Source organism: Odontesthes bonariensis, chromosome 8 (genome assembly GCF_027942865.1).
Source record: "Odontesthes bonariensis isolate fOdoBon6 chromosome 8, fOdoBon6.hap1, whole genome shotgun sequence".
Taxonomy (NCBI): Eukaryota; Metazoa; Chordata; class Actinopteri; order Atheriniformes; family Atherinopsidae; genus Odontesthes; species Odontesthes bonariensis.
The window spans coordinates 14,013,506-14,032,639 of record NC_134513.1 but is presented as its reverse complement, the minus strand read 5'-3'; the positions used below and the strand labels follow the sequence as shown (position 1 = coordinate 14,032,639).

At 42.1% G+C, this 19,134-nt stretch overlaps 2 protein-coding genes across 4 annotated transcripts in view; both read right to left on the bottom strand.

Annotated features, from left to right (window-relative positions):
• creb3l2 (cAMP responsive element binding protein 3-like 2) overlaps window positions 1–10,983 on the bottom strand; it is a 29,270-nt gene extending 18,287 nt beyond the window's left edge. For both annotated transcript variants that reach the window (XM_075471835.1, XM_075471836.1), the window contains exon 1: window positions 10,293–10,983. In XM_075471835.1, the coding sequence (XP_075327950.1) occupies window positions 10,293–10,391 (99 nt within the window). In that variant the 5' untranslated portion in view covers window positions 10,392–10,983. The remainder of the gene's footprint in view (window positions 1–10,292) is intronic.
• A 336-nt stretch (window positions 10,984–11,319) lies between these two features.
• Window positions 11,320–18,062, bottom strand: ssbp1 (single-stranded DNA binding protein 1). Of its 2 annotated transcripts, XM_075471833.1 has the most exons (7): window positions 17,981–18,062; window positions 16,202–16,311; window positions 15,798–15,855; window positions 14,999–15,139; window positions 14,294–14,381; window positions 13,153–13,241; window positions 11,320–13,064 (listed from the first exon to the last, which is right to left on the bottom strand). In XM_075471833.1, exons 2-7 carry the CDS (start codon window positions 16,223–16,225, stop codon window positions 13,021–13,023), a joined length of 444 nt encoding a protein of 147 aa, XP_075327948.1. In that variant the 5' UTR covers window positions 16,226–16,311; window positions 17,981–18,062; the 3' UTR covers window positions 11,320–13,020. The 2 variants fall into 2 exon arrangements, with proteins under 2 accessions (XP_075327948.1, XP_075327949.1); XM_075471834.1 differs by lacking the exons at window positions 16,202–16,311; window positions 17,981–18,062 and having other exon boundaries at window positions 15,798–15,897.
• Window positions 18,063–19,134: the final 1,072 nt, after the last annotated feature.

The window sequence follows — 19,134 nt, the reverse complement described above, 5'->3', positions numbered from 1 at the left end:
ATGACTTCACCAGGGTTACAGACATTACCAGTAAGCACGAGGCCGGCTTTAACACACACAAACCCCACGCAAAGTTAGCAACAGAAAAACCGTGCAACATATGTTTTGTAAAGCTCCTTTATTGGCTTGAAAAATATCTAAACCAATCTTTATTGTCCCTGCTATTTTGAGTGCGTTCTCGCTGACGACTACAGGAACTCACAGCTGACCGAGAGTACCCAGACTTGTACTCACCACAGTCAAGTGGTGCGTTTCCTCGTCATCAACCAGTGAATTGGATCCATTTTTTCTAAGCAAGTTTTTAAAAAGCAATCGCAATCTTTTGTTCCGAAACCTAGCTGGGTAGTTTTAGTGGGTAAATCTAACCAAACGGGGAGTGATGGTAAAGTGAATTGAAATAAGATGCTGGAACAATGGGAAACCAGTGCTCAACACTCCCCTTCCAGTCAGGAACAACATGGAAATTTTGTCAAACATTAGCACACAGCTGTTTTTTAGTCTCCTGCTTGTTAAAAACCGGGTCAACAGTCACACACGTGCACAACGTTTTCAATCTCCACACACTACCCATTTACACCCCTCACCTCACCAGCTGAACTCCCTCTGCCCTTTCTCTGCACGCCAACTTTCTTTCTATCAACTTGACACGTAAAATCACCTCTGGGACGTTTTTTTTTTTTGCTGGAGGGTAAAATCTGGGTCCGTGTCGGCCTTGCTGAAGCACCCCCCACGGCGAGAGCTTCTTAATCCCCGAGAGAAGGCCAACACTCTGGGGAAACTTGTCCAGGCGCGCCGCTGATCTGAATTCTTCCGTTAATGGAGCTGTCTGAGGCGGACGCATGCCTGAATGTCAAGTCATATGCACTGAGGCACATTCATGCACAGACATTATTTGTTTGTTCCAATGAAAAGGTTCATGCGAGGAAAAAAGGTGTTCTCTGCATGGAAGTCTGTAGGACTAAAAGATTTTTGGTTTAAGCTGCAAATGACTTGTGTTTGGGTCTCTATTCTTTGCAATCTGTACCTGCTGTCACTGTTTTTAAACCACGGTGTTCACAAGTCGCCGGTTCTTTAACCAGTGCTCTCTGCTGGAGTTAAAAATCAAAGCGTGGCGATAGTTACATTCAGCTCTCCAGCTTCCAACTATCACGATCATTTACACACATCAATGTCGCAGAAGGTCAGCATATGAAAAAGATGGAAACAGATGTCACGCTGACCCCCCGTCTCAGGTTTTTACATGAGGCAGAAGATAACGCCGAAATGTAATAAGCCTGTGAAATAAGCTTTAATAACAGCCCTGTCTTTATAAATAGAAATGCTATTCAATTCCTTTAGTATCATATCCGTATGCAGTTCTTATCTTGTTTGGTATTCTGTGGATGTGGCTGCACAATATCCGCCTCCTGGGCACATAATAAGGCGCTTTACCAGTTTTAAACCAGCGGTGGGCTGTCGTCCACACCCCGAAGTCATCACCACATCTGGTGGCCATAAATCAGGCCCAGATTGGGTCTTGTGAAACTTACCTGTGTCACCGACATCTGCAGCAGGTAGACAAATGATTTAAGTGGAAAACGCCTGCGCTCAAAGCAAGCAGAGGTCACACAGAGCTTCCACAATGTCAAGCGAAAAGCAGACGGAGAGCTTATGTCATCAAGACTTGTGGAGGTGGAGGCATGCGAGAAATGTAGGAATACTCTTTCTTTCCCCCTTTTAGAACTGTAATAACAATCATTGTCAGGGATGGACGCGGTGAAACGAGAGCTCAACGCCTGTACTTTACCACTACTCACTTTCTAAAGTTAAACTGAGACCTTGAAGAGTTGAGCAATGTCAAACTGTCTGTGGGACAAAATACAAAACAATAAACAGCTGGAGATATTTTACACAGGAAGAGGAGTCAGGAAGAGGATAAAAGCAGGCCAAGCATGCAGAGGTTACTGGCATTTAGGACAGGAGCCGACTCGCTCTAGCTCACTCTGTAGGAGTGACGGACGAAGGAGGGACAGGAAAAAAAAAAAAAAAGGGTTGAAAGACTAACGAGACAGCTGACGGAAAGGTTTTGGTCTTAAACTGGTCGAGATTTAACCCTTTGAGCCACATGGAAGGGTTATGGGCAGCAAAAACGACATCAAAGCTGAGTGTCTGACGCCCCTCATACCGTGTAGTGATCAGTTTAAACTCTTTGATGTTTAAAACCTGGAATGCTGGAGCTCAAGCAGGAAGAGCCACTGGATTTCAAGGAGAAAATCCAGAAATGCTGCTCGGAATTCAACTGGACGTATCTCCTGACACAAAAAAGCTTTGCAGACGACCATGAGGAGGGAAAAAAAAGACAGAGGTCAGTTGGCTACATTTCAACAAGCTGCAGCTATAAAAAAAAAAAAAGAAAGAAAAAGCTGCCTCGAGGCTCATTTAAAGACTGGGTGTACACAGAAAGCACACCCACACCCTCTTAACCACACACACAAACTTTTAAAACCTTTTATGGGGTCAGAAGCAAATGACAGGGGGTGCAAATGCATACAGAAAGAAGATGGGGGGGGGGGGGGCAGCGAAAGAGACAGATACGGAGATAAATTTAGCTTTGCCTCAAAGAATGAAGGCTCCTCTAGATTTTCCATAATGATCCCTCCCGCACTGATTACTACCTTCGCTTTGCACTCAGATGACCGCCTGCCTGCAGCAAGCTGAAGTTTGGGCCCACTTTCAAAATCCAGAGAAAAGTTGCATCAGATTTTGACAAGAGAAGGAAAAATGCATCCCTCGTGTCCATCTGCGCACCATCTGTCACTCCTCGAGGCCAAGAATCGCTCCATTTAAAGCTTTGAAATGCGGTGCATCGCAGATATTAGTGCTTAACTTACCAAATGTATACATCATCGTGTGGACACACGCTGGATATAAGTTCTCGAACAGGAATAGCAGCACTGTGCTCTTCCAGTCAACACCAGGAGGGGCTAATATCGAACGATGAATTCATTTCACCCTGGGAGTTCCCTGTTATAAAGTCAGCGTAATGTCCCGTACAGCTGCTGTATGTCTGAAAGGAAGGTAGCTGAAGAACATGAAGATCTGACAGTGAAAGGCAGGAACACTTTCATAAAAAGGCCAAAAGAGTGGAGAGATGAGGACAATCAGAAACTTTGGTTGGAAGGGGCAAAATATAGAAACATTCAGGAAAACTCAAGAAGCTGCAAGAGACCTGGACTGACCCGAGACATTTCCCATGTCGTGCTGGTCTCTTGCAGAAGCTACCCGGGTGTTATTCCTAGTGTTAAACCAACAAAACCCCTCCACAGAATGTCTGGACCAAATGTCACGTGTGAAGTCAGTTTTCGGTTCCGTGAAACAACACGTCGAAATGTCCAATTCTCCTTAAAAATGGATGCAGTGGGGGCTGCAAACTGAATTTAGCCTCTAAATCAGCGACTTAAACTGCACATAAAGTCAACTGTGGGGGAAACGTGGACCAGATGAATCAAAGGTGTAGCAGACATAGCTCAGAATGCATTCCCTACTTTTCGTTTGTCGACTCCAGAAGAAATGGAGCTGAATCGGACTCTCCCGTCAAAGGGAAACAAGACAGTAGCATTAGATTGAAGAAAATAATGAAGCCACGAAACAAGAGTGCAGTCGTTATCCACCAGGAGCGATTACTTAAAGGGATAGTTCGCCTCTTTTGACATGAAGCTGTATGACATCCCATACTAGCAATATTATTTATGAACATTTTCTTACCCCCTACAGCTTCACGTCAAAAGAGGCGAACTATCCCTTTAACTTAGAAATTCTCAAGAGAAGGAACCGCATCACTGCATTGCATTTTATGGTTTCTTGTGTTGCTTCATTTCTCCACCAAGTTTCATAGGACTCCCTGCGTAGTTTTCACTTTCAACAGTAGCTCTCAATCCGACCGAAACACAGACGGTCAAAAGAAAAACTCCACTGCAAGTCTGCCTTTTTTAAAATGCAGCTCCTCACTTTAGGCATTTCAGAGCTGGGAAGGTTTCACTCAACGAACCCAGCGACCGTTTTTTTTTTAACAAATGCCAAGTCATGTCGGTCATTTCTTAAGCGACGTTGCAAAACTCCACGCGGTTTCAGCCTCTGAGATGTGACAATTTGCCGTTTCTTTTCTCTGCAAGGCAGACAAAAAAAGCAAAACAAACCGATAATGTTCATCGCGGCCTCTGAGAAATAAATGATTTGGGTAATGACTAAACTTCTCTGCGGAAACATTCAATTTAGAACACAAAGTCAATCAACTCCATTGTTGATACTGCTGGTACAGAAAGTCAGATCAGGATTCTCACTATGAGGACAGAGTCTCGTAAAACAGACCCAAAGTCCACTCTGAGGACACTTTCCTTCTCAAAGACAATGCTTAGGGTTCATACTCGTCCCTCTCAGGCCCAAACAGCCAGGATAAATTTAAAATCCATACAAAAAAAAACATGACATAAAATGAACACCAAACTTTATTCATGGATGACTGGAACAGAAAGTCTTTGTTTTACTGCTGTGCAACCTGAAGATCCGGCACCACGCCTGCAGTAATAACCCCGTCAGATTCATTACACAGGTGTGTTTCTCCAGCTGAGTTACAGACAGATCTAGAGAGTCCGGTCTGGTTGAATCATGAAAAGCGCGAACGACGCCGAGGAGCATCTCGCTGAACTTTGACCGGCAGCAAAATGGGACTGGTTTCCACGTTATATTTGTTATTCCAGGATTAAAACAGGACCGCTAAGAATGCGCTTGCATGAGCGCACCCCGGGGGCGAGGTCCTCTCCCTCTCTCTCTGCACACTGACACTCATGTTACAGACGCACACATGGCCCATTCAGACGGACGCAGCGCGAGGTCGCCGGCGAGCAGGATGCCCTGCCCCAACGGAGAACAGGCTCTGCACTGTGAGCACATGGAGAAAGCTGTTTACACTCGATGCCCTGGGCGTGCGCTGCTGTGGGGGGAAATAAAGTGAGTCCACACAGAGCGCGCGCTGAGCTGTAAAAGCGCTCATCTGGCAGACCGGTGAAAGTGTGTGGGGGGGGGGGGGGATCACAGCCGGTGTGGAAGACGCCAGATGAGTTTTTGTCTGCAGGTATGCCGTGTAAACGGAGAGACGCTCCTTCTCTCTGCACGCTCGATTGGTTGAAGTATGCAAGTGCAGCGAGTTCAATGTGCTCGGCAACAAGCCAAACTTTTTAAAGTGTGTGCAGTGGAAGTTAGATTAAAGGCCTCCCGTCTCCTTTTCTTTAACCCTCTGACAGACATGTGTCCCCTCCCCTTCTGTATGTCACCTTTTTTTTTGTCTTGTATTCAGGATCTACTTTTTTCTCAATGATCCCTTCGTTTGAATTAATTTTTTCTTTCCTATAAAAGTCTGAATGTACATGTCAGATTTATGAGACTAACAGACTCATACAGGACTCCCATAAACCTAAAGTGGAGTACAGAGGGATAAAGTGGCAGATGTGAAGTGAAGATTTAAAAAGTGTGCATCTTTTCGTTTCCTCCATCAGTCTGTGGTCAGATCGCACTTCTTTCTGGTCATTTTTGGGCTTTCTGTAACTATCATACAATCTGATATGGTCAGTTCGTCTCGCTTTACACTGATTCGTGATGCATTTGTGATAAGTTTGCAGTAATTTGAGGTCGCATCCAAGTTGCATCCATCTGTTTCCGTTAGTTTTCAGTTAGTTTTCATCTCTTTCTGGTTCTTTTGACTGTTTTACTATTTTAGTGTTTTTATTTTACTTTCAATCTCTGTCTGGACTTGTAGGCGAGTTGAGTTTTGTGTTGTTTTTTCATCTCTTTGTGAGTGTTTGTCTGACTGACCTTTCGACAGGAACCATAACAGAAGTCCTGGACTTTTGAATATGTACGGCAGGCTCATTTAAGTTTCCTTTTCACTTCACGGCGCAGCTCAACTCAAACTCCACTTGCACTTTTTTTCATTTTACATTGAAGACAGCACCTGGCACCTAGTGCTTCTCACATCCACAGATATTTTAAAGGAGCAGGGCAAATACCAAAAAGGTTACGCAAAAGCACCGATTTGTCAGAACAAATCGTAACTAGATATACCAAAAAAAGCACAGCCGAATAAGGACTGGTGCTGCTTCACTGGCACCGATCCTTATTTTCTGAGGAAAGACATTGTTTGGAAATCTATGCACACGAACAAATATGCTGGCGTGCAAATCCCAGAGGACAGACTATGAAATATAGTTTGAATATGAACCACAGATCAACACGTGGCTCTGTTTAGCACCAAACTTACTCCAACTCGGATCACACCATGCCAAAAGTCAAATCTGAAACCAGTAAAATGATCTGATATTCTAAGAAGAGAATAAACGTAGTTTCATGCATGTGCCAAAGACATTGTGTGTTTTCATAGAGAGAATCTGTTGCTACACGTTCAGTTTTGGGGTAATGACTTCCCATTAAAAGCTTTTCAAAAACTTCCAAGTTTGTTTTTGCTGATTATGATGATTTCAATTCCTATGACTGATATTCATAACTCACAATATTGCATTCCCAAGGGGGACCTGTTCAGCCTCTGGCGAGCTCATTTTATAGCACAGGTTTACTTCCAAAAGAAAGCAACAAAAGATTAGATTCGTTGACTGAGAGATTTCAATTTCACCTTCTGTTTTATGCAGATTTGTAAATTGCTGAAATGGATGCCAAACAAGTCTGGCAGCCAAGCCTACGATGCCCTTTGTTACTTTGAGACAGCGTCATTATAGGATCGTCCCACATGAGTAAAGATGAATGACGAACTGTTGTCTCCCTACTGTAAAAACCTGAGAAACCTGGTCATGATGACGGCTCTTACACGACAGAGTTGGGAGTAGTCGGGAGGGACCGATGAGAGAAGCAGCCGTTGAGGCTGTGGGTCCCAGACATGCTGCCGATGGTTCGGCTTCACGCCGCTGTGAGGAATCCCATCAACGAACCCCCCCCCCCACCTCCAGCACGAGAGAGCGAGAGCAAGGGCCGACCCACGGCTGGGAGAGGAACAAAGAGTCCAGTCTGTTTCTCAAGCCGCCCGAGATTCAAACACTGCAGTTCTGTTGCTTTTCGCATCCACACGTGCCCCACTCATGCACACACGCACATACTATTCATACTTTACTATAAAAATAGAACATCAACATATCTTGCTTCTTAGCACAACCTACCCTTTGAGCACCGATGCAGCGGATTTTATACGCCACTTTCTGAACACATCATAGCTGCACCGGCTACAGTGAATCTGTCGGACGCTCAGCCATGTTGAACCAAAATGTTATTACAATAACACAGAATCTAACACTGGTTACAGAGCGGGCCAGTAGATATTTTTGCATCCACCATAGTTTTCCCCTCATGCTTGAAAGGAAAGGTCAAGATGGGGTGTTGTGATTGACACTACATCCAACACACTGGACCTTTGACTGTCTTTAAGGGTACCCATGTATTAAAAAGCTAAAATAACTCGTGTTCGTCATGGAAACACGGCCAAACGGCTTGTTTGGGACAAAGGGGGGTTGTGAGGTGAACCTAAGAATTTGTCCTCAGAAACGGTCTCCATGCAAGGGTGGCTGTCAAGAAAGCCGTTCTTAAGGAAGGGAAACCGGGAGACAAAGCTGAGGTGTGTCAAATGACACAAGAACTTGGACTAAAAATTGCTGGCAATGGAGGGAAGAAACCTCCCCAGAGCCCGGACCTCAACATTATTAAAGCAGTGTGCGATCGTCTTGGCGGAGAACGGAACAAAAAGCTGCCAACATCCGAAGAAGAGCTTAGAGAACCATTTCTGAAGACTACTTACGATACAGGAAAGTTGTCTCAGAGGTTTCAGGCTGTGAATAAACGCGCTCACACCAAATATTGACTTCCAAGCTCTTTAGAACGATACAAACTCTGTTTTTTCCTTGTACACTGTATTTCCAAGTGTTTGCATCACAAATCGCTGCTCCTTTCCTATTTTCCTGGTGTGGAAACATATGCACATATGAGGAAACGAGGGCTGACTTACGTTTAACTAAATAAGAGAAAGTAAGCCAGTGGGTACTGGATCCGAGTACGGTCCTAAGTATCAGGAAATGCCAAGTTTAGGGAATTGAGAGGAACCATTTAGATTGGTGCCTCCATTTGAAAAACCTTAAAGCCTGAGATTTCGAGTCCGTTGCAACTGTAACATGGTTAAAAGGAAATTTCAGCAGAATACACTAACACATCATGGCGTTGGTTTTGGGAAGCCAGTGACTTATTTGCTCCCTCAGCAGTTCCATTCATTCATGCCGAGTCTTGTTTTTAGTCCTCTTTAATAATGCAAGTTTAACCTTCATCAAATCTGTTTTTTTTCGCCAGGAAAACATCTGTCGCTTTTAGCAGATGAAATCTTCCCTGATGCATGTGTGGACGTATCTAATACATATTGAGCCATTCTCCTGATCTGACAGGATGTTCTTTCTTCTTTCACAGGAGCAGCTGTAGCTCCAGGTCTTGATGAAAGCAGCTACACTCACAGCATGAACCCTCTCAGAAACTGTTACAACACAAGTCTTTACCTGTCTGGTGTACTCTGCAGATGTGCCCGCTGTGGAGATCTGTGCAAATCTGCCTGCACTGCCGCAATATGTGGACTGGGACATCTTTTTGGGGACAAAAAAACCCAAAATCCTCATGATTTAATGCATTAAATTACAGCAAAAAGGCACGTTTTAAGGTTGGGGTAAGTATTGAGAAAAATCTGAATAATGTAGCACGATGTCCCCAGAAGTGCTGGAAACTGAAATTCGGCCTCAGCGGTGTCTCATTTCGGTCCTGTGAGCCAGATGTTTTTTTCACTGTGGAAACCCAGTCATTGTTTGCACGCACAAACACACGCATGTGCACACACACACACACACACACACACACACCCCTGCCTCGCTTTGTTCACCTCCCACACTCTGCTCTTGGCCCACAGCGTTACCAAGGCAGACAAATGGCTGGACGACACACTTCAAGTTACATAACCGAAGACCTTTAAATTCAGGGTTCACGTTACTGAGAGGAGACGCTGGCTGCATGTGTGTGTGTGTGTGTGTGTGTGGGATCCATTTCCACTATAATCTACTTATCATATCAGCCGTTTATAAACATAGACACATAAGGAGATATAATATAGTGTGACATAAGTGTTTGGTTACTACAGTTTGACGAAACAACATAAATAGACCTCTCCCCTGATATAATAACATTAAGGAACAGTTATCTTGTTTATTGCACATTATAAAAACCCTTAAAATGTCCTTATGACGAAACCGTCTTTTATAGTCTCCCTCTTTTTTTTTTTTTTAAACAAAAAAGAGAAGTATGCTGCGCAAAAACAAAAAAAATGCTTCCTAGATGTCATTTCTAGAAGATACAGTTACACTCTACTTATTTATTTCAGGTATGGTGCCTATAATTGGCAAGAAGAAGAGCGAGTTTGTGCATCTCCTCTCCGTTTTCATTGAACAAAATATGATCCAACTCGAAACTATTTGAGTTATTTAATGTTTGTGGGACAAAACAAGTTGCTTAAAAGACACGGGCTAAATAATAAATCGATGAATCAATTATGACTCCAATGAGTCCTGATGTACACAGAGCAATGGCCCACACCTTTGAGGGGATATTTGTGAAATAAATTCTGGCTTTTTGGGGGTTTTTTTGTGTCCAAATGTTTTGTTTTCAGCTTCATAAGCTTGGGAGTCCACTGTTTGTTTGTTTTTGTGTGTGTTTAGCACAGCAGAAGAACACGTTTTTGTAAAAATATTTGGATTTTGAATTGCTGGTCAGACAAAATTGGGTCTGAGATGCTGACAAGGGGAATCAGGGAACTTGTGAGGGCTGCATTTGCTACTTAGATATTGTAGCAATTGATGGAAATAATCGGGTATGCAACTTTTTGGTCTTTAGATTTATGTTTATGCCATTCTTTCCAAAGTAGTCGAATCAGTTGCTGAGTGTAATTACGACTCCAAACAGAAGAACAATAGTCACAACAAGAACAACAATAGTCAACGTAGCTCAAAAAGCTCACATTTTTGCTTAATTTTAAAAAGAAAAAAAAAAAAAGGTAAAAAGATGACACACCTGCTGCATCCTGGACCCAAAGGGCTCAACTTGTGAATGGAGAGCGGGGTACCATACACTTCCCTCCCCCTTACTGCCCAATACCTCCTCATCAAACTGAGATAAAAGTGATCATTACAGTCTGAAGCCACTTTATGTTCATACATCCATAATCGATGACTTACATTGGTGTAGAGCACACAGTCGATCTCCCCGGCCTCAGACAACTCGCTGAGGTTCCTGTCCCAGTGCAGAAACGGTTCACTGCTGTCCATGATCTCCATGATTTTCCTCCACACAGACTCTCTCCTGCTTTTTGCTCTGGCTTTATGCTCCAGGAGCGAGACGCAGCGGGGGTTTGTTGCTATGCAGTCACCGCAACCTCTGGCTCCAACTCCGCTAGAAAAATAAATAAATTAAAAGTTCCCAACAACTTGCGTAGGTGGAAGCAAAGAAATGTAGAAAACAGAAACACGTCCAGCTGGTTCAGAGACAGAGGGACAGACGTAACCGATGGTCGCGACGTTCGGATTCAGGCTGAGAAATGTTGTTGTTGTTGTTTTTTTATCATCTCCTCTCTGGTTCAGGACCCACAGACAGTTTTCCAGAGGTTCTTTTCCTTTTTCTTTTCTCCTCCTCCTCCTCCTCCTCCTTCTCCTCACGGCCCAGACAACCAGGAATTTGTAGGTGGAGTCACGGAGACGGAGAGGAGAACTTCAGCAAAAATGTCAAGAAAATCCAGGAATATGTGTCCGAAGCCCGAATATACAGCCACTTTAGTGCCAAACACTACAACGCTTTAAGGGTAGCACTTATAACTAGGTGTGAATATTCTTCTAAGGCGTTTTAATGACTCTCAACTCTCAACTACAGTGCCAACGTTCGCAAAATGTAACTTCCGGTTACGATTTCAAAGTAAAACACCTACCACTAATTTTAATAAATTCCATGGTTTCAATAATTATAAGATAAAGAGAGTAAACAGAAACAATGCAGAATAAAAGAGAAGAAAGTTTAAAGTTGTCCTGAACGCCACTAAAGTAGAACAATGTTTTGTCAACTACTGTTTGTTTTCATCTATAAACTACTGTCAATAAAATAACAACAATAAAATAAGAATGATAATAATGATATTAATAGTGACATTGACTTAAAATAATCTAATTTAATCAAAACCAAATATATGTGCACATTAATAAATTATTGCCTCAATAGGAAAATGATTGTTTATTTGATGCTTTTATTTCTAAATCACTTGCACGCATTTCCGGTCGAAACTACGTAGTTCCCGACTTATTGACTGAATCCACAGGTTTCCAGAACTCAAAGCCCCGCCCAATGTCAGTCACCTGACCAATCCGATATCTCCTGTAGCTGAAGCCTGTTCTGACTGACAGGTGAATCAGCCAATCAGAGGAGATGTGTAAAGATTCTGCAGCCAATCGCTTTAGGCCAAGACTACCTTCCATTTACACCCGCCTCGCCTGAAAGAGAAACAGCCAATCTAGCCATAATTAAAGTAGTTGCATGTAGTTCCTAAACAAACAAATATCTTATGCATATATGTCTTTGACTTAAGAAAAAAAAACACCTTTCTTTTTGATCGTTTTCTCTCAACTATACTCCTTGCTCCATTTCCCTTCATTTTAACATGCTTTAGGAATAGATTTACTAAACAATGATGAGCGCTGGAAGGCTAAATCATTTATATTCTCCCTTTAGAAAGAGAATACAAGTATGCATTATAATATTTGTGCCAAAGGAAAAGATCTTTTATCCATTTAAACCAAGAAATTAAGCAACAGGGGAGGTGTGAATGCCACAAGTCAGCTCAGGAAGGATATGAAATACAGATGAGCGCGATAACAGCTGACAAGAGTGACAGGCCAGGAAACAAAAGTACACTTAACTAAATCATATATGTCAAATAAATAACCATTGGGGATTTAAACTAGAAAACAAAATGCTGCAGAAATTAAAAGAGACTAAAGGGGCTCTCTCTAAATTTGAAAAAAAAAAGGCATTCTTTTTCTGAACCCTTTTGTCTGAAACTGAACAACTTCCAGTCAAGAGTCATCTGCATGAAAACAAGCCCAAGACAGACAGCTGACATTTGTTATCCCTTTCAGCATATTCCGCACGATTGGTGCAGTTCTGAAGCCAGCTGTGTGGCAAATGAACACTGCTCAGAGACTGCAACAGTAAAGGTGGACATTCTTTCATTTCTCCCCCCTTTTTTTTTTTTTTAATCTCTCAGATTAATCACCTTTAGGCTCTCAGACGAGACAAAGTGGGATGACTCAACTCTAAATATATACCAGCCCACACCGCTTCTTCGCTCTGAAGTGGTTCAGCTTTAGAATGAGAGTCTGCCACTGCCCTGCATGCCATAAAATCAACAATAAAATAACCACTGTCGGCACAACAAAACCTAAACTATAAAAAAATCTTTCATTAAGTACTAATGAGGGCGTCTCTTAACGGAGTAACGGAGCTTCTCAAAGACGAATGAGAAGTTTGGATTTGTGAGAAATATTCTGAAGCAAGTTGGATGGATCAAACTTTTTTTTTTAGTTGCAACTCTTTCACAAATTCAGTCTGAATACACACATAAAAAGGGGCTTTACATAATATTTGTAACCGCTATGAGCACAAAGCACAACCAAACGCATAATCAGCGTATGTTTACTACGGCAGAGGGTTCTTTCTGCTCCTCCTGAAGGCTCGGCCTTCATTTCCACCAGCAAGGGGCGCCACAGCCAACCATGATCACAGCTTATTCTGCCAGTCTTCTTCCAAAACGGTCCTTTACTTTGGCGTCGCAAAGTGTTATTCTTGTAAAAACGAGAAAATAGAAAAAAAAAAAAAAAGAAAAAAGTCGTCCTGTCGGGTGAGGAGGAAGACGAGCGTCTTTCAGGTTCTCTCTTTGAAGTTGTCGCTCAGGAATATGATGTTGTCTGAGGAGAAAAATAACAGAGCAAGGTGGCTGATTAAGTTGGCATACCGAGGGAGGTGTACGTTATCAGAGAGCGTGTTTAATCTGACCTGCGATGATGGTGGTGGCCTGACGTCTGACTTGGTTCTTGTCCACATACTCTCCATAGTCCAGTTTCCCTTCCACTAGAACCCTAGACCTGGAGTAAACAAAAGGCTTCATTAGACAACAATTTCCTCGTCTCTCTGTGTGAGGAGGTGGATTGTGACGCTCTAAAGTCACCGCAGGTATATTCTCATATCCTTAAATTATAGTTCCTGTTTTTTTTTTTCATGTGTGAGTGTTTTGGTTAGAGCTTTGGTGAGCGGCAAACTGCAGGAAAAGACAGAATCGCTCCCTCCACACTTCCTCCTGAGCATGTCAGGTGTTCGTGCCTGAATGGAGATTTATGGCTGTACCAATTTGGCCCTTCCGACAGCAGCTGACGCCGCCATCCCCGTTTCTACTACTCAATGTTGGTGTAATACAGCAATGCATTTATTTATCCGAAGAATAAAAAATAAATAAATAAATAAAAAAAAGGACAGCTCCGTTGTGTAGTTGTGCTGATGCGCTGCTGCGCATTACGACCAAACATCTCCACTTTGGTCTCGTCTCTCCAGAGGACATCGTTCCAGAAGTCTCGAGGTTTGTTAAGATGCACAAGCCATCTTTTTCTAATTGTGCTGTCATGAACTTTAACATTTAACATGCCGACTAAGGCCTGTAGAGTCTGAGATGCAGCTTGTTTTTTTTTGTCTTCGCAGTTCCTTTGAGCATCGCACAGTCTGACCTCGTTGCGAACTTGCTGGAACGCCCAACTCCTGGGAAGATTGGCAGCTGTCCTGAACGCTTTCCACCTGTGAATGACCTTTCTCGCTCTGGAACGATGGACACAACAATTGCTTCTCTAAGATCATTATTGATGTCTTTCCTTCCTGGATTTGTGTTGACGCACACCTGAATGCCACAGACCAGGAAACTGACTAAACCTCTTCTTTTATAGAGATGCCCAGACCTGCTGATGATCAACTAATTAAGTGCATTTGATGAGCAGCACCTGGCTGCCGTTTACCCTCATATTAGCATAAAAGCACCAACGGTAGACTTAGTGTTTCACACTTTTTTTTTCCTGAATCTCGGCTTTGTCGTTGTTCAGTGGATAAAGACGGGGTGCAACATGCAAAAGTCTACTCCACTGCCTGCACATACCCTTTCTTGACGTACTGGTAGGCCACATCTCTCAGACCAGGTTTGAACACTGAAACGCGATGCCACGTCGTCTTCTGGCTGACGTCCCCTGGAGTTCAAAAGAGCAGCGGGTTAATCGGTGTCGTTTCGTGAAAGCTTCGCGTCCAAAAAAGGTTTCTGAAAACAAGTCAAACGTTGAGAAAAACGTGCACGTTTAAGACGTTCCACCTGTTGTCATCGAAATTTATAATGAGGACGACGAATAAACACTGAAGGGGTTTGAGAGTGAATACTCGGTCACTTAAAATGCAGCTGAGACAGCAACGTGTGAACCAGCTGCTTTTAAAGGAGTGCGGCTGTCTGAAAGCCAGCAGCAGCGATCCATGATGAGTCCAAGCTCGCTGACAACCTCTAGTGGCAAAAATCAGCACTGCCAGGGCAGATGGCAAGTAAAATTCACAACAACTACAATATCGTTCCCAAATAGGTGCTACATAGCTATTTATCTATCATTCAACCTTATTTAGTTCTTTTGAAATCATTTTTCGTCCATTACTTGCATGCAAACACGATCCGTTAACTATAACCAGTTAAACGCCATTAAATTTAGGTCTGTTTATATTCTCTTTCATTCAAACGAGCAGCTACAGATCAAATGATTGGGCATAAAAGCAAAACTCAAACTGAAATCCGAGAATGAATGGTGATTTAACTGGTCAGTCCCACCTGTTGGGCTTATCTCTCCATCTCCAGAGCGCCACATCTCATTGGTCGCCAGCGAGAAGATGGTCACGGGGTTCCGACCCTCCACCTGTCTCATCACCGGGTCCTGACCAACTCGCCCCAGCAGCTGCACGCGATTTATCGCTGAAAGGACGGTACACACGGCACGGTTTTTAACATCAAACCAATCCTGATCGGTAACCTTTCTAAATCTGAAACCCGCATCTAAAAGGCTGCAAAGATGGACGTCATACGACTCTCGTCGAGTCACTAGCACCAACAGAAACGCCCCCAAGCAGCCAACTAACACAGATCAGAAAGTTCCCAAATGTAGATGTCAGGTTTTTAAATCAATGAGTTGATAAATGAAATGTTTTGATCAGTGACGTCTTAAAAGCAGCAGAACCGCCAACATGGTTAGCAGGCGACCAACTTTTAGCTGTTTTCTAACTACACAGAGCATAAAATCACAGTAACATAATACTTTGTCAGCAGGTTTGATAGTTGCAGTACCTGAGGAGAAATTATACGGATTTAATGACAGGATTGTGGGTTGTGTGGCTTTGATTATTTGGGGGATTTTCTCGACCCATTTGTGACTTAAATGGTCGGACACATCTGGTGTAGACCACAAACGAGGCCCTTCAGACATTTCAGGGAGCCGTATATTCTGTGGGACAGAATGACTCTTCGGTGTGGACTTACAGAAAAGAGATAAAACAATATGCCACATACGCTGAGCGAAAAAGGATCCCAGAAAACACGACACGGCCTCTTTAGTGAAGACTCAGCGTTTACTTACATCTTTCCAGGATGAGGCTTGCGTCTGTACTCCTGTATCTCACCACCTGCCTGACGATCTGTGACAAAGTGGAGAGCAAAATCATTCGCATTAAAAAAACAAAACAAAAAACTACCCCCTACAAGCTTTAAAAAGCAGAAAAAATTGTTAGAAAGTAATGAAAGAAACGCATAAAAAGTGGATTTCTTTTGCAATGATTTGTATGTAATGGCAACAGATTTTTTTCCATCACGCTTAAATACACTATCACTGATTCCAGTCATCCTAAGTGCTTGAATAAAAAGGCAACCGGGCTTCTTTTCAACCACCTGCTGTAGATACAAACAAATCGAGCAACAATCAACAACAATAATTCTATCTAGTATCAATTTTGCATTGTTCAGAAAGACCCGCTTCCTTCTCACCTGTGCTGTGGCACGCCTCAACATCCTCTCTGCCGTGCAGACACCTCCGAATGAAGAATATAAAGCCAACAGCAATAAATGGCCTTCACAGGACAAACCTGGACCACACGCTAAGAAGAGAAGAAATCAGTTAGGAGCGAATGCAACTGTGTTGGTTTTTTATTCAACATAACCTCGTTTTAGCACAATGCACCTACAGAGGCGGCAACTTAAAGAGTAACAGGACAAAGGCTGTAATAGTGAGAAAATGATCGAATTAAGCAACACCAATATGAGCACATAATAATACTGAGATACAGCTCAAAGGACGCGTGGTTGTACGTGGAGACCACTGCAGTTTTGGGGATTAGAATTCAGTTGGAAAGTCAAGTGCAAATGAATGGAATGCGGCACAAAGAGAGTTGGATGAAGACTAAATGATTAAAGCAGAAAGAAGATCCTTCATCTACATTTCTGTGCAGAGACACATCATTTCACTCTGTGACAAAATATCAAATATTTGTTGAGGTGATAAAAGTACAAAAAGTTTAGCTTTAAAAGTGGTTACGCTAAACTTTAGATTGAAAGTAATATATCAATGCTATGACTGGGAAGTTTTAATTCAAGGCAAGTCAAACGGTATAATTTGATCATAATTGTGACTTTCTCTGTTCTTTTTTTTTTGTACAAATCCAAATGTAGAGCGCAGCCTTGTTTTAGGACACGATAGAAGTCACCACATGAGGCAGCAGAAAGATGCCTCCACAGTAACATCTCACTAAAAAAAGACAGCTATATGAAGGGATTTGTGAGTACTTCTTGCTTCTGGAGTATAAACAAAGAGTGCTTCGTGAAAATCGTCACAGTTATAAAAGCCTTTGAAGAGTCTCAGCCAGACAACCGTCAGCCGAGACAACATGCAAGACCGCGTGAAGGTTTCATGCAAAGGAACTTCTGGTTGAGGGGAGCTTCAGCCAGACCAAAGCGCTCTACAGGTGAACGAAGCAGCATCTTGTTTGATGAGCTCATTGCAGCCCAAAGGGATTTTCAAGAGGTTTACATGCAGATCGACACAAAAACAATTTGAGGCTCATGTCTAAAAACACACATGATGACGTAAATCTCATCCATGTATTGTCTCACAGACTGTGTCACGCTGAGGAGTGGGATTTTAAATGGTTTTAATCCATTTATTCCCACTACTTCTGACTGAGGATGAGAAAACTTGATTTACATTAGGTGTCAACACTGCGGAACTCGTTTTTGTTGGCAACTCTTGTTACACCAGAGAAGCTCACAAAACATCTCTAAAAGGAGGAATATAACTTCAAAGTTTTATTTTCTCATATCTTAAGTCAAGTCAATTCAATCCTACTTTTTATATTACCATTAAAACAGTCCGTTCAATTGTTAGGAAGTCTATTCAGTTTTAACAATTAAGAATATAAAAAGATATTTAGATTAAATCGTGGTTAGGACTGTAATGTGAATAACTGCGCGTTTGACGCCATATTTAATAAACTGTCTGTTAAAATTGACGCTCAGTGTGTTAACCGACGGCAAAGATGTTGACAAAACTAAATCTTATGATGTTCTGAGGTCAGATGGCGAATGAAGCAAAGTCAATGCAGCGCCTTCTCACAGCAGCAGTGAGGCTTCAAGAGTCTCCCGCCACTGGGCGTAAATACGAAATAAACCCTTGAAAAAAATCACCGTTTTCAAAAATATTCTTGGTTCAAAAGTTAAATTTGTTAAACGCCAAAACCTCGGTGGATACCAGCATCAAAGCGTGCAACTTACAGAACTGAGGAGCCGGATAAACACTCAGCAGACGAAGCAATGCCGAAGACACTTCGGTAACCTCACGCTATTTCCGGTCCGACTCCGGAATAAGTCCGATGTTGAACAGTTCGCTTTAAGTTCCACCTCACAACGTTGAAATAATAAAACACGAGTTCCACAAACCACCACCTGATGGTGATGTAGCTCCTCATTATAATGACATTATGAAACATTTCTGGGATCTCGAATTGAGGGATATTTGAAATAGGATAAATAAACGACTAAATGTGTAAATAGTCATTTTATTATCCACTGTAATTCAATTCATGACAGCACACTTGAGAAACCTATAATCACACATAGGGCACATGTTGGACTGACTAAACGGAAATATGTTTGCTCAACTTGCTCAAATTTATGTGAACAAATGCTGAACTTAATACATTTGTGTTGAGCAAACATATTTCAGCCAATCTAACATGTCCCAATGTTATTTTTTTCAGTGCAGCAGACATAAATTAAACTATCAAACACCATCACATTGTACATGAATATAATGTAAAGAATATACCATTAGGTTTAGTTTCATTAGATGTTTTCATTCTTGCAGTCCAAGATTGGCTTGATATACAAACAGATTACATTTGGTGACTTACAAAAGATGTAAACATCACGAATGATTAAAGTTTTAGTTTTCAACATGATAAAATAAACTAACTACCGGAAATCTCTTCAATTTGAAAGTCTTGGGATCAATTTAAACTCAAATGTTCCTGATTATATCCTGCACCTTAGGCAACACTGAATATGCTGTCGTATTTTGATAATAAATAAACTGAACAACTAATAGTTGTTCATTAATCCACTTTTAATTCAATCATAAACCGTGCAAAGATCCTGAAATGAGCCAATCTTCACAAAATTGATGTTTAATTTGTTTATTTCAATTTTTGTTTTAAATAGACAATTTCACAAGTTATTTTTTACATTTTGTTGCTTACGAGCTTCCTCTTATTTCTGAGGATTTAGTTGAACATCTGCCATAAAAATTCCCCGCAAAAAGAGGATTTTCTCATTGAAAACAGTCTAAATGAGTTTTATTCTTCTTCCAGCAGGGGGTGAGCTTGTTTTCCTGTTCTTGCTGTGGGCCTCTGCTGACAACGGGGTGGAGT